The 15,972-nt window shown below is 36.7% G+C and overlaps 1 protein-coding gene across 2 annotated transcripts in view; it reads left to right on the forward strand.

Moving 5' to 3' along the window:
• Positions 1-15,972, forward strand: part of TFEC (transcription factor EC) — a 63,692-nt gene that overhangs the window by 20,975 nt on the left and 26,745 nt on the right. For both annotated transcript variants that reach the window (XM_088165455.1, XM_014892470.2), the window contains exons 2-3: positions 5,399-5,650; positions 7,820-7,915. In XM_088165455.1, coding sequence (XP_088021581.1) covers positions 5,570-5,650; positions 7,820-7,915 — 177 coding nt within the window. In that variant the 5' untranslated portion in view covers positions 5,399-5,569. The remainder of the gene's footprint in view (positions 1-5,398; positions 5,651-7,819; positions 7,916-15,972) is intronic.

Raw genomic sequence — 15,972 nt, forward strand, 5'->3', positions numbered from 1 at the left:
GTATCCTGTATTTCTTCCTCCAGTATATGCAGATTTGTATTACTCTGACTGGGAGCACTAGTCTAAACACATTTATGCTTTTTAGTTTGTTTTATTTTTCATTAGTTCCAAATCACTGATGGTAAGATTGAATAATATAAGACTGAACAGCCCCTCTTTCTGATGCCAAGCCTTTGCTGATCACTTTCTTATGCACGCTTGCTAACCAATGCTTAATCCAGTTAAAACACGCTTTATTGATACTGTGCAGTGCTATATTTTTAATTAGAATATTGAGTGATACTAAGTCAAAAGGCACACAAAAGTTGAAGTGTATTATACCTACATCGTTACCTTCGGCAACCTAACTTAAAATCTCATCAAAGAGCAGAAGTAGATTTGTTTGACAAGGCTTATTTTGCACAGAACTATGTTGACTAGCATTAATTATATTCCTTTCTTTTAATAATTTATTAATTGAATCTCTTTTCAGTTTTCCTATTATTTCTCTTGGGAATGATGTTGGGCTGAGCAGCCTGGGAATACAGATGTCGCTTGCTCTTGGTGGAACACCAAGAAAGATGCTGCACTGCTGCTTAATGGAATATTAGTGGCATTGTTCATTCCTTCCTTAGGTCCCCTGAATAGGTATTTTTTTCTTAATTTTGACATGCTATATATTATTTTACTAGCAGAAGAAAAATTTCACCAGCGAATTGTGAAGTAAAACAGTTTATGTAAATAAACTACCGAAAGTCTAGCTATGCCATTGTGCAACATATTAGAAATGAAAGCAAACTTAGTGTGAATATGGGAAAAGATGTTACACAACTGTGCTGCAGTGTTACAACACCATGATGTGTGCTCAAATTAGAAAGAGCAATTGAAGAAGTCTGAATATGCATCAATAACTCTGAAAGGCTGTTATGTTCTTGTTCCCAGAACTGTCTTGTCAGTGAGATATAAAATAGAAATAGGTACAGTCAGTTTCCTGTGCACTGGGATATTTTTCTGGATTACAAAATCTATCTCAAAGTTTTCATTTCTGTTTCAGCTTTGTGGAACTAGTGGAGTTATAATATTTGCATTTGTGTTGGATGTTTTTGATTCCCTTCATGGTTGAAATTTCTGGTTTTGAGTAGACTTTAAATTCACTGTGCTTAGGAAAGCCAGATATTAAACGAAAATAGTGCCTAGAAGGGAGTGGATTATCTGCTAACTCTTAGATTTTAAGCTGTCCTTCATTCCTCAAACAATCTGGGATAATTCTATCCAAAGTACATGGCTACACCTGCTGCAAGAGAATGCTAGGAGGAGAACAAGCACTTCATCTGCACAAATCCATCACTTTGTTACACTCTGCACTTGTGATGTCAGGGGCACTTAGCAGGAAGGGCCAGGTAAGCAACTCTACTACAGGCTAGAGCAGGTGTACCAGTAGGAAAACACTAAGTCCTGGGCTGTGTCTGAGGCTTGTCTGAGTCAGGATCTGGATTGCGAGATGATCACTGAGTGCCTAGCAAAATATTTTGCTAGAGATTCCTAAAAATCAGGTGTATCAACAAGCAAGGTCATCCATCTCACAAAACAGTAGGATGGTAGAGACACATTTAAGAGAAAATGATCTGCTGAGAGCTAGAAGATATGCTTTATCAAATCACACTGCTTAATTTTTGCCAGAGATGAGAATCCAGGTTCCATGGATGTGCCAGATTATTGGATGAGCTATCTTGAAAGCCATATCAGAATCTTCCTTCATGGTTTTCTGCTTTAAACAAAGGATTAAATATTCATTGCCCCACAGAGAAAAAAAAGAAAAAAAGGTAACCCTTTATTCAGACTGTTGTGGCAGTAAAAGGTGCATCAGCATCAACATCTGAATCTTAAAACTCCACATAGGCTCTGGTAAAATATTGTCACAGATTATGGGAATTCTTCAAAAGATTGTGAATTGAAAAATCGGTCTCCCAGCACTGCTGGAGGATACCATACTAGGATTATTGGGAAAATAAAAATTCTTCTACTCTAGAAATCTTTCTTTTCCCCTGTATTTTCTTTTTTTTTTTTTTTTTTTTTTTGAGATGGATTGTGTTTTGTGGATCTAAAACATGCACATGATTAAGATCTCTAAGCAGCTAAGTGCATGCTGATCTTGGTTATTTTACTTGGGAGATTACTTTATGTGGAACTGATCTTTCAGGTCTTCTGCTTTTTGCATTTATTTCACTGAACTTCTAACCTGACATCATCCTTTTTTTCCTCACCAGACTTGATAACGGCTATTCAGTTTCTATACGTAGAATACCAATTCAAATTTCCCTGTCTGTTTTTAGATTTCCTTTGCTTCTTCAGGTTCTCAGGGCCTTTTCCAGAAACTGTTGAAAATCTCCAAGAATGGAGATTACACAGCCTCTCAGGCCAACGGGTGCCAGGGCTTAACTGCTCCTTGTGCATCATTAAAATGAAGCTCAAAATCAAGTCAAAGTTTAAAATTTGCAATTTTGGCAGTACTTACTTAAAAGAGTTAAAGTCATCTGCAATATTCAGAAAATCCAAGTTGAAACTTACCTTCATACCACTGATAAAAGATAACAGAAGTCATGCAACATCCCAATGGACAATAAATCAGTCATACTTGGAATGAAAAACTGGACTATCTTGTTTTACAGAATTATGAGTATTTGAGTTTTTACTCCCAGTTCACACATATTACATGCAGTTTTAAAGATAAGATCTATGTTTAGAGAGCTGCACTTGCAATTTCAATATTCCCTTCTCATAGTATGAGTTTCCCCCCACCCCACTTTTATGGTACATTAACAGTATGATTACAAAAATAGATTTCTCATCCTGCTTTGTCTTTACATTGTGGTTTGATTTTAAAAAGTGCTTTACTTTAGCAGTGAGTACTAAGACTTATTTAGAATATAGAAAGATGAAAATCAGGGCACAGATCCATTTTTAACCTTAAAGATTCTGCTTTGTAATGACTGTAACTGGCACGGTAAAGGGTGGAGAGGTTTGCAAAACCACAGCAACATAGATTCTGTCAGCAAAGCTTTAAATTTTTTTTCTGTCTGTGTAAGTTCAGGACATGAAATAATCACTGAAAGATTATCATACTAAAAAAGCGCTTCTGATAAACTATTTTTAACCTAATCAGCAGTTAGTTGAATGTCTTTCACAGATCTTCCCTTTGCCCAGTGGGCTGGCCCTGTGGTGGTTCACTAAGAAAATAGGATGTGCAGAGATTTTGGTTTGCCACTAGCAATCTGGGGCTCAGAGGAAAAAAAAGCAAGCCATTGACTTCTCAGCAGTTTTCTTGTATAAAAATTCCTTATTAAAAACAAACCTAAAACAAGGTACTATAGATTTTGGACACTGCAATTTTCTTGTATTTCCCATTTAACTTGAAGATATATTGTATTCTTGATTTTATGCTTCAGGTGGGTCTGTAGAAATTCCGAGGCAAAAATTCATTGCTCGTTACAAAGGGTTCAACAGCTTCATTTATGATAAAAAATTAGTAGGGGTGAAAAGGAGTAAATGCAATTGATGCCTATGTGTTGATCCCACTGCCATTTATGACACATAAAGAATCTGTGGTTTTGAAGCTGTTGATTGCAGAGCTCTGCACAGTTGGAAAGAGATCTTCATCAGGTTAGGTACTGCCAGGCTTTGGGTGGCAGCCACTTTGTATGGATTCAGCCAGTGAGGGTAGAGTCCAGCATAATCATGAATTGTCCATGGATGCTTCTGAAAGAGCAGCAGAAGGTGAGGGTACACAGAGAATCCCTGCTCCAGCCATCCAATAGACTGTATTTATTTTCCCTTAATAGATTTGATTTTGCCCAAAAATCATACTATGATTAAACTGACATGCAATATATTTCACTGGATTATCATTTAAGAAAATGCTTGAGTACCTAATTTTCAATATGATCTGAAGTATGAAGGACTAAATAGATGCATAAGTATCTGAATTATTTGTATGATTTTGCATGTATCCTTACACATGATAAATCAGAGCTTAAACAATGCATTATGCACTTTCTGCAACTAACACAAAAATCAAAGTTAAGACAAATAATGATGTAAGTAAATCCCAAATACACATGCAAGCTTATATATTATGCATACCTTCCTAACATAAAACCAGGGAAAAATCCAAACACTGTATTTAAGATTTTATATCAATATTTTAATAGAATATTATTTAATAACATTAGGGCTTTCATAAAAATAATTAATCTCATATTAATTACTGAATAGCTCAGTCTTTTTTATATGAATGGAAAATTAGTTTAGAGAAATATAATTAAAATTATACTATAATGATTAAAAATAAAGTAGGAACTGCAATATTGTACAAAAATATAACTTCTTCAAATACAAACTGCTTTTCTGGCTATCTATCTCTGCTTATGTATTTTAGGGGAATCAAAAAGACGTTTGCTTAAATGACTAAATTTTTTTTGAGAAAAAAGTCTTCAAAGCAAGTCTTGCTATTATTTGACAAATATTAATCATGCTTACACAAAGGCCACTTGAGAAAAAATTTATTACAGGACACTTGTGACCAGTCATGCCATAGGAAGAGGAGAGAGCCACAGGGCTGAAATGACAGTAAGGTCTGTGTATGCAGTGCTCCTCTGGTAGTTAAATTGCTGGAATTTGACATTGATCTGAAATGGGAGCTGTTTGAAGTAGCAACTGTCAATCTCTGTAGTCAAAGGATGGCCCAAAGTTTTACTCAATCAGCCCTTTTGGCATGGCCACTCAGTTTATAAAGCCCAATCCACTAAAAAAGTGATCTGTCCTCAAGAGGCACTTCAAGAAGTCTGCAGTTTGTGGATAGTGAGCAGTCATTCAGAACTATAGCTTTGACTCTTGCAAAAGTATAGCAATGCCTCATTTTAGTGACTGTACTTATTACAAGGTGAGATAAATGTGGATTGAGGTGTGAATGAATGTCTACTGCTGTTGATATTTAAAATTGATTGGACGATATTTCTCTTTGTGCATTTATTTACTCTTTCATGTACAAAAGAGTCAATATTAATTTTAGAGTACATATATGCATATAGATTTGATTGCAGTGATCTCAAGAGACATCACTTTTAATCGAGAAGAATGTGTAGCATATGTCTGGTCTTTTCTCAGGATCATGGTTATTTTTTCTAATTCTATTTTTCTTTATCATTATTCAGAGTGTTTGTTCAGCTGTGTAAGGGGAAAATGATAAACAAATAAAAAATGTGTAAGTGTGTAAAACTGAAAAAAAGTACTGATAATTCTATCTAAGCGACATTAAAGCTGAATCTATTGTTTGGAAGTATTTTAAAGTGAGCACATATATATATATAAGTACTGACACAAGCAACTTGAAACTTCATCAATTATTTCCATTCCTTCCCAGGTACAAACACACTTGGAAAATCAGTCTCGATACCACATACAGCAGAGCCAGAGGCACCAGGTGAAGCAGTACGTGACCCTTGATACCAAGCTGTCCAGCCAGACCCTGTCGCTGTCCCACTCTCACACCATCCAGCCGGTGGGGGTGGCGTCCATCCTGCGAAGCGGACCCATGCCTCCAGTGAGCAGCAGCGGCACTGCCGAGAGCCCTGTCGCCAAGCTGCTGGCCCTTGGAGCCGAGCACGAAAATGCGGTAGGGGGAGCTGGGGAAAGGAAAGGGGAACTGGGCTTTGTCTACTTCTACAAACATGCTACATGACCCACTTGTGCTAGAAGTGGGCAAGAGATGACTTTCCTAATTTTCAAGGAGCCTTTGGTTATGGCACTTGCTTTCTGTATCGTTTTGAATCATGTGGGTTATTCCTTTGTGTGCCTGTGAATAGCTTACTGCAGGATCAAGACTTTTAGACTGCTGCCAGATAAATTGCATCTTTTTATATATGCAACGTATGTTTCTGTACATTTTCTGAATATACACTTTGCAAAGAAAAACATCATTTTTTTCAGATGGGAGTTCTTTCTGTCTAAAGGTATTAGCCTAGCTGCATAAAAAAATGTTAAATACTGATTACCTTCAATGTATAACTGAAAAAATCACCCATTCATTTTTCAGTTAGCTGCTATATTTTTATATGGGTTACCTTGAGTAAATTGGAAAAGATATGCTAACTTTAGTGCCACCATTGATTTTAATAGAGGTGCAGCTATAATACAATATCAGATTCTTAGCCAGTGTGAGATGTAGGTCATTATGGCTTTTAATACTTCAACAGATTCAAAAGAGACTGTTTATTAGGTGAAAGGGGAATTCCTACAGGAATGAGAAATGGAGATGCTGTATCATGTCTTGGACTTTAATAGAACAGAAAAATCTTACAAATACACTGTGACTCATTCAAGCATTTGGATCTTACATAGCTAAGCATGAGGGAGCCCATAAAACTTCCTGGAGAGTTCACCTGGGGCCTCTCAATTCCTTCTGCATTGACAACTGACATTTTAAGTGAGGTTTATGGATTACTGGAGCTACTTTAAAATGCTAATTTAAATGGCCTTTGTGGACACCTATGTTCCCACCTCCATGCTGGCAAAGTGCAGCGTGCTGGACCTGTTCTCAGGCATTTTGGGTCTGATCAGGAGCCTGCTCTTGTACCACACTCTGTCCTGGAGAGCAAGGGAGCGCCTGGTGAGGACTGGGAGGGTGATAGATGGCGCTGGCAAGATCCTGGCAGCTTCACAATGATTTGAATAATCTCATCTCAGACTCAAGGGGATGACTGTCCCAGTGTAATTTCTTTATGTGGGTGTGCCTTGTGGTTGAGAGTAGGCTACAGTTACTTTAGTCAATAAATAAATAGTACAGAGCCAACACCCAAGTTGATGCAGTAAACTTCACTCCTTCATTTTGTTTAATTGCCAGCATTTCTTGGTATTGTTTTGGCCCTGATGGTGCTTTCCTAGATAAGTCTGGGCACAACTCCTGGCACAGTACTTCTCTGGTTTTAGAGAGGGAGAGGAATGCATGTATGAGCTGTGCTGGGCCATGTGGCCGTAAAGTCTATTGAAAGTCTTATGTCTGTGTGATACTTTCATTGCACAGGAGTGTCTACAATCCCTTCAGCTCCCAAAGGCTGTGGACAGCAGAGTTAAAAGGGACATGCTTACTATGGGATCTCTCTCAAAATTATCTTGTGAATCGAACCATAACTATCATTGAAAACTCATGTTGTACTTTGTCCAAATCTATCTATCTATATATATATATATATATAGGCTTTCAAAGTATTCATTGTTTCATCCCAAGTAATCATTGAGCTATTCCATCTGCCTCAATAGTTTTTGGCTCAGATTATATCAAAAGTGAGACCAGAAGGCTGTCTGGAAAAGTATCCAGTGTACTACTAAACAAAAAAACCTCAACCTGCCAAAGAGAGCAGCATGTAGCACTGAACTTTGAGCGCCTCATGCAGTTGCAGAACCACAGGTTCCATTCAGTCTTCCTGCACCAGTGCAGCAATGCACTGTGGATATGAGACATTTGATCAAGATGACAGGTCACAGTAACAGCTTAACAATGTACTCCTGTCATCTGATCGTGGTGCTGCAATAAGGGGTTAAAGTAGGGCTGTGGGCTGCTGTTTAAGAGAAACATGTAACTTGCTAAGCCACAACTGTTTTCACAAGAAGTAAAAAATGTGAATACTGTATAGAAGTGCTTGAATTGTTTGAATTTTAAGATATAAACTTCTGAAATTCAGTTTTATTGCTGTAATATATATTCAATATTAATTCCTCTGTATTTTAAATATAACTTTTTTCATTATTATTTGTAGTGATTTGTGTTAAAATATTGTTTTATCAGATGGAAGAAGTTATTGAAGACATAATCAATATGGAATCAAATTTTAATGATGAAGGGATAGGTTGTTCTGAAACTCCTTTACTAATGCAAAGAACTGTAAGTATTTTGTTGAATTTCATCTTGCTTTTTATACTAGAAAACTTCTTTGAGTGATTCAAGCACATCACAGTTCAGACACAAAAGAATACTATCAATGTACTGCTCTCCTTTCTCTTCCATTGATTGCCTTTTTGTCAATAAATGTTACAGAAAAGGGCAGCAGTGTGGTGAGACAATTGTTTTAAGTCGTCTGAATAGCATTTGGGGTCCTAGCCTAGCAAAATGTCTGGTGCATAACCCATTGGAGTTACTAATTTCTTTGCAGTGCTAAAAATAATAAGGATAAAAAGGTCTCTGAACCCTAGAAGGCCTTTTAAAACTTTGCTTAAATATCCTTCTATCTCAACTAAAAAAAGTCAAAACTTCCCCAGGTAATAGTTTCTATGATACAGTGGTTTCTCCAGTGTCTTATCCTGAAGCAAGGCTCTAGTTCTGGATTTTCATACAGACAAGTTGCATTTAGTTGAATAATTTCAAGGACAAATAAGAGGAATGTGACTTCTTCACAAGAATTAATATAACAAACTTCAGTTTTATGATGTCTCTTTGTGAATAAATGTGAGAGAACTAACAAACGCTATTTATGTTTCCATACATGTTACATATTTGAAGTGGAAGGATGGAGCTTTTCTGGACACAACACCACATATAGTGTTATTATTTATGAAAGTAATCCACATCAATAACTGTAATGCACTTTACAGAAGGATTTAGGCTGTCCTCTCTACCTTAGCTAATTGTCCTCAGGGTTTTAAACTGTACACCGATAAGGGGGAACTTCATCCTGATGAAGGCAGAAGATTTTCACAGGCTTTGGCAATCTATCAAATTCACGTCAGAACAGTAAGGTGCTTGCTCTTTATCGCCCTCTGGAGGAACACCTTTTTCTGACTTACACAATTTCCCTGGCTCCAAAAACACCTTAGGAAAGACCTCTACTCTTCTCTTCTGTGTTGCCCACTATACAGTCCAGCATTAATGACAATTGAAATATCCATGAACACCTGATGCATGCCAACTACAGAACTAATGCAGCTGGACTGATTTACGCATATCTCAGTACAGAACATAGCAGAAAATGGTCCCTGGGGAGTTAATTAATATTTTGGCTCAAATTAATGTGAGGCAGGGGAGGATAATTTCAGGTATGATAGTGTGGGATGGTGATGAATTCTGGGTTTTGGGTTGAAGTCATACTCCCTCAAAACCTTTTAAAACTGGATGATGTTAATCTATGCTAATTCCAGGTTCATTAGCCTTTATCTTCAGCCTTGAAGGACATTTGTCTCTAAAATTTATCGAATACTCTACTCTTGATGAGGAAGGAAATATGCAATGTCTTTTAGACCTTGATGGTATTGTACTTGCAAAGATTTGGGACTCCTGAAGTGCCTCTGGGACAAGTAATAGTATTTGGATTTTCATTTGTGCTGAGGAAATCAGCAGGCTGCTAGGTGAGCCAGGAAGCAGCACGTGTTTCCAAATCCCCCTGTTCAATACTGTGGCAAAATAAAGCTTGCCTTCAAGAAGGCATGCAAACTGCATCAGTGTGACGAAATTGAGTGGGGTCTCTGCTTCTTCTGTCTTCTCTTTTAGTATTGAGTACTTTAAAAATATACAAAAGAATTAGGCATATGGAGATGATCTCAGGCATTTAGCTCATGCCACTTGGTTTTATGCCATCTTTCAGGCAACATCCTAAATCTGTCAGCAAAATTTTGGTCATAAGCTGTGCAGTAGAGAAAGATGGAGACACAGGTAGAAAATAATTTTTTTATATCTAGTTTTTCTTTATCACATGAAACATAATGAAATATCTTTATCTGAGCCAAACATGTATGTGTTATAAGAGTATTGGTCTAGAAGGCATCATCAAGAATGAGAGAATATCTAATTTCCCTGAGAAGGTGTGCCAGGTTTGTGCTGTACTTCAGCAAGGACCCATCGGAGCTCTGGCATCTGCACAAGGTGCTGTGCTGTGGTGGCTGACACGAACATAGAGTAAGTGGGATTGCAGGTGAGACTGAGTTGCCTCTCTCTCTGGCTGATTTTCTCGCTGGCTTTCTCTTTAAAATTATCCAGCATAATGCCTAATTATTTCTAGAATTTCTTCTGAGACTTTCCGTACCTGGGGTTGTCTTGACTTTGCAAACTGTGCAGAGCAGTCTCTGAAATTCTGAAATGGACCAACTTGGTTTTCAGAGTCTGGTAAAAGGCTCAGGCGTTTTTTCAGCAAAATCTTTTCTTCAAAAAACAAACCCATGATGCCATTTTCCTGTCTCAGTGTTCTCAATGGATAGTGGCTGAGTAGTCTTTCCACTTTTTATGGTGCAACCTGTTGTGTGTTGCAGTGAACTAATGTTTGCTTTGGTTAAATGCACCCATGTACCATTTTAATGGCACATTAAATGAAGACATTGAATTCTGTGAGACTACTCATGTGAATAATTGCTCAAAGGCTCATTGTCTGACCCTGAATTAATGAATTACAGTTATGTATTAGTAGAATCAGAGAAGTGAACACAAGAACATTCCTCCAACTCTCATTAAAATAATTACAGCTTCTGAGGAGTGGATTATCTGGCTTTTGTTGTGTTTGGATCCAAATTTATAATTTCATGAAACTGTCTGGTTTTGGGTAGTCACTTAAGAATTGCTCAAACCAGGGAATTTTCTGGCTCTGTTTCTATTGCTCTTCAGAGTACCTTAGTGGTAGAAACCTACATTTAATAAAAATTTTTTAGAAGTTCAGTTAAAATGCAAGACTAGGTCCTCCCTACATGCAAGAGGTCTTGATTCTCCTGAAAGAATTTGTAAACCAAATTATATATTTGTTCATAAAACCCAACTGAAATAAAAGCATAACTATTCTTATGAACTATAATTTAATGACAACAGATTGTTCATTATTGAGAAGGTAAGATTTAATTTAAAAAATACCCTTGAAGATGGTACCAATTTAAAGTCATTTTTCCTTGTTGTAATGATTTATTTTTATGAAATTTTTATTGACAGACAGTAGAATATTTATCTTTACAACAGAATATTTTTTCTCTAAGTATCATATTAGGAGCAACAGGTTTGTTCCTGCCCGTATAAGAATCATTAAAAAAAATGAAACAAATAATACATGAGTGAGTTTTAGAAGTGAACTACTGTCATGTATGTCAGATATAGCGACAGACATTTGAAAAAGAAATACTATTAATTTTTATCAGAAGTTCATTCTTATTCAAAATCCTTACAGTCTATTGAACATTCTGTAGTGAGTTTAAAGTATTAGTACTTCCAAATGCTCAGAACATAGGAAGTGTAGATGTTTAGGTCTGTTAATACAAAGCATATATTATACCATCATTAATAGTTTAGGGCAGGTAGTAAAAAGCTCTGCTCTACATTGCTTTTAATATCAGCAAAGAGAGAAATTTAAGAAAAGTATTAAAGCAGATGTGGACAGCATTGGTCATAGTGAAGAGGGGAAAGAGCAGTTAAAAAAATAGGATCTCTGTGCTTTTCAGGGTGTGATTTAACAGCGTATTATCTAATGACGTGATCTTTGTAATAAATGTTGTTTTGTTTTGATAATATACCTATAGAGCCCTAGGACTCACCAGTAAACCTAGTAATCTAGCAATCACAATGGAGATCTCTATGAAAACAGTTGGCAATTTGCCAGTACTTTCATTCAGAAATAACTATTGTAGTCCAAGTAAGTTCAAACTGTACAACTGGGATAATGCTCTCTACTTGACATGCAGTCCACTAAAACTCATGTCAAAAGCATTAGGAGATTGACTGGCTTGGAATGAGAATAAGATGAGAGGAAGTTAATGTTCTGCAATAGCATGGGCCCCTCTTGCACACACCTGGGTGGGACCAACAAGAAAAATTATTTAATCTTGTCAACATTTTCAAGGATTCTAAGTTGTCTTTTTTTCTGGTGCACAAGAAAACATGAGATTTCAGCACTATTTTAAAAGAAGCCTGGGGACAGAGGGTCTATAGCATTTAGATGGATGGCAATGAGAGCTAAGAAGTAGTTGCAGAGCCATGCTTTAGGCAGAGCACTACTATGAAATTGGATTTCAAAAAGTTACCAGGAGAGACCCAGCTGTGGTATGTTGAATCAGTTCAGCTCCATGTTGCTGGAGTAGTCAATACTGAATGACTAAACTAAATGGAACAGTTCCTTTCAGATTGCTTGTAAAAAAAATTGAAAGCTTCTTCATGGAAAACATTTTCATCGATTTTTTTTTTCTATGTCCAGTACCAAATAAAGCCAAGAAAAAAAGGTTTCCGTGTTGATGTAGGAAGAAAGTATTTACTATGAGAGTGGTGAGACACTGGAACAGGTTGCCCAGGGAAGTTGTGAACACCCCAACCCTGGCATTTTCAAGGCCAGGTTGGATAAGGCCTCGAGCAACCTGGTTTGGTGGGAGGTGTCCCTACCCATGGCAGGGAGGGTTGGGACTAGATGGTCTTTAAGGTCCATACCAACCCATTAACATTCTATGAAACTATGATTTATTTGTAATATTTAAGAAAGGTTTTCTTTAACTATCCCCTAGAATGACCTTAGCAGCAAGAGTGTTGAGAAAAGAAGAATTAAAGCACTACCAAAGAAAGGAAGCCAAAGCACCTGAGCATGCTGGAAGTCAGGAGCTGTGAGATGTGGAAACAGCTGGGCAGGGGAAAGGTGGCAATACTCTGTAAAGGCAATGCCTTGCCATAGGTCACCTCTTCAGGGACCTTCTGAGGCTTCACTGCTTCACTTTCATGACTTCATTCCATACACTCATGGTTCACTATTTTACCAAGATTGGGAGTTACTGTCTGTTTCCGGTCTGCTTGGGAGTAAAGTCAGTGGGATTGCTTCACTTCTGCCACTCCTGCAGGAAAAGAGCTTGTGGAGAAAATCCTCAGTTGCTGCATAGCTTGCTTGTATTTGTTTTGCTCCTTTGGCATTTGGAAAAAATCTTGTCTTGTACAGGTACGGAGTAGAAGTTAGATCAGGACAGGACAGATAGATGTTTTCCTTCTTTAATTTTTATGATTCTATTAAATAGATCTTTGAGGTCACAATTTCTCATCATGACACTAATAATTTGTATTTGTATTAATTATTTGTTAAATATTGATGGTGACCATCTGGATGGATTGCAAAAGCTGCTGTCTGTCCCATTCTCAGAAATCGTACAGAAGGAAGAAATTCAAGTAGGTATGCTCCAAAGTATTTTATTCGATAAGTGCTGCAATGATGCAGATTATTCAGCCATGAAGTAAACCAAATTTTCCATTAGAGGTGCATATAGCATTGCTGATCTAGGCAGCCCCCTGCTCAATAATCATGACTATTTTTTATTTAGTGAATACTGATGTAATTTGGCAACCCTTATAAGTTGATAACATCTGCTAAAGTTCAAAACTATTTTAGAGAAAGGGCCAGAGTAAACATTAACAACCTCATTTGCTTAGGTTGGCTAACTTGGAAAGGCTGCATAACATCAATGAAAATGCTTTGTCAATCACATTCTACACTAGATTAGTCTTAAAGTCCAAGGAAGAATCAAAGTTCACCTAAGTATATAAACTTCTGTCTAGCACTCTCTGGTATCATTTACAAGAAAAAGAAAAATGAAGGAGAAGGATCAGTCAGTAGCTATTGAGGAAATAATAGACGCCTCAAAAATAAAACTGGTGAGCAAATATTTTCTTTGTCTTCCTTCAATACTATAAAAGTGTTAGGTAGGAAATTGTATCTTTCAGTTGCAATAAAACTAACTATGAAAAGCACAAATTCAGAACTCCTGAGGCCTGTTTCCTGCAGCTGGAAGTATCTTTTGTTATCACTGCCACTCCTGTTTTGAATGTCATACGAATGTCAGATGAAGCTTTGCTTTTAGTATTTCACACAATTTAGTAGTTTGAGGTGGAAATAGGCAATGTATAGCCCTCTTGCCTGCACAATTTACCTCATGCTGTAGAAAAGGTGTTCATAGAACAGAGCATGCATTCCTGTGGGTCAGGAGAAAACCTGTGGTCTACTTTTACATAGCTGCAGCATTCAGAAGCTGTTCCAAATGACCAAAAAGTTCAGCTCTGTCTCTAGCACACAAGCAAAGTAATATCTACTAATCGTTCTCTAGTTTGGGGGTAGAACACTGGCTAAAGGGAGTCAAAAGACTCAATCTTCATGCATCTGAAGTAAAGTTACTATAACTCTAAAACCTCTCTGGTTTTCTCTTTCTAAAAGGTAAATAGACAGAAGTGCAATTATTATTCAAAAATACTTGCATGCAGTTGTTTGTATGCAAGTACTTTTTACAAACATGGTCTTTATCTCAGATCTTAACGTTTGTTTAATAGTAGTGAGAGAAAAGGACAGTTAAAACAAGTTTCCAATTCTCCCAATATTCATTCCTTATTAATTCCAAGCCCCTGTGCAGCAGGATCTGCCAGCAAAGTCCTGCTGTTTGGGGCCACCAAGAAGATTCTCTTTTATCCCAAAGCCTCTTCTGCATCTTGTGTTGCTGTCTGTATACAGCAATGCAAGACTTGAAGTCCTTAGGACGTGACAGGCCATAAAGAAGATGATATTAAGCTCAATGCTGTCTGCAGCATACAGGTTATGATGCCTTCTGGAAAGAAAATTTATGAATTTCTGACAATGGCATTTATGAACGTTGAATAAAAGACTTGTGAGTTCAGAGGCAGCAACAGTGGCCATTTTGTTGTTCTCCAGGCACAGTCAAGGTTTTTACTGCAAGACAAAACTAGCTTGTGGAAAACAAAGATTTCTTGAAGTCCATTCTGATAAATAAACTTCTGACAGTACAACTAATTATCTTAGCACTTTCTTTTCCATCAGCCTAGGCCTTCAATGACCTTTAATATAGGTGTAAAGTAGTTTATGCAGTAGCTATTTACACTAAATTTATATTTATACATATTTATATTTACACTAGAAATATGCATTTGTGCATTTATCTGAAATCAAACACTACAGAATGGATTTTCAACCAAAATGAAGTTCTGCATGGTAAACCCATGTGAACACACTAGAACACAGAAGTCTTACTGTAATATGTTCAGAGACTTAGGTATTAGATGATATCTCAGAGGACATAAGATAAAGCATATAGTATATAGAGCATATGATATAAAAAATTATGGTTTTCACTTCTCAGCCTCAGTTTTTCCACTTTTTTTGTGCTGACATTTATTCATTGTTTTTAGAGGAAGAATTTACATGATTTAATATTTGTATTTACATGCTGTATCCAACCAAATTGAAGTAAGGTGCAACCAGGAATTAGTACATTAGCTGGAGTTACTTGTGAAATAATAGTAAAATAGCTAACAGATCTGTCATTCAATTGCCATTTTTAGTTTTCAGAATCTGAGGTTTAGTGAGCAGTACTCTCATTACTTGATTTCCAGCTGCAAGTTGGATGATGACATTATAAGAGGGTCTCTTCACTTCTGGACTGTCTGTTAATTTTGTGACCAGAAAAGACAAAAAGAGCTAAAAACATACACTTAAAAGGTGGTAATTCAAAGATAATATATGTCTTGCAAAGGGTTGATTCTCCAGAAAATTCCTTTACTTGGTCATATTTGATCAGACATTTATCTAGACAATGGACTTCTATGTATATGATCAGGGCAGAAATGTACTACTGACTGGAATGTGAAGAGAGTTCATTTTTCTCTGATGAATAATGAACCATCTTGATGATCATTATTGGAAGATAAAAAATGAACCAGTTTTCATGCATAATATATAATATCTGATGTATCTGAACATTAAGTCCCTGGGTGAGGATTGTGTAATTATGAAGCACGTTAAAGATAAATATAGAAGGAGATACAATTTGTTCAGATGAAAACAAATCTGAGAAGGATAGTATTTTCTGCTAGTCTCTTTACATAATAAAAAGAGAAACTGGAACATTTTTGAATCATGATTGCTGAAGACCATATGTACTCAAATATAAGTATTTTGTATTGCAGTTATGAAAGGACCAATAAAATTTAGCTGTAAATGGGAACTT

This window comes from Sturnus vulgaris, chromosome 5 (genome assembly GCF_052056855.1).
Source record: "Sturnus vulgaris isolate bStuVul1 chromosome 5, bStuVul1.hap1, whole genome shotgun sequence".
In the NCBI taxonomy this organism is placed as follows: Eukaryota; Metazoa; Chordata; class Aves; order Passeriformes; family Sturnidae; genus Sturnus; species Sturnus vulgaris.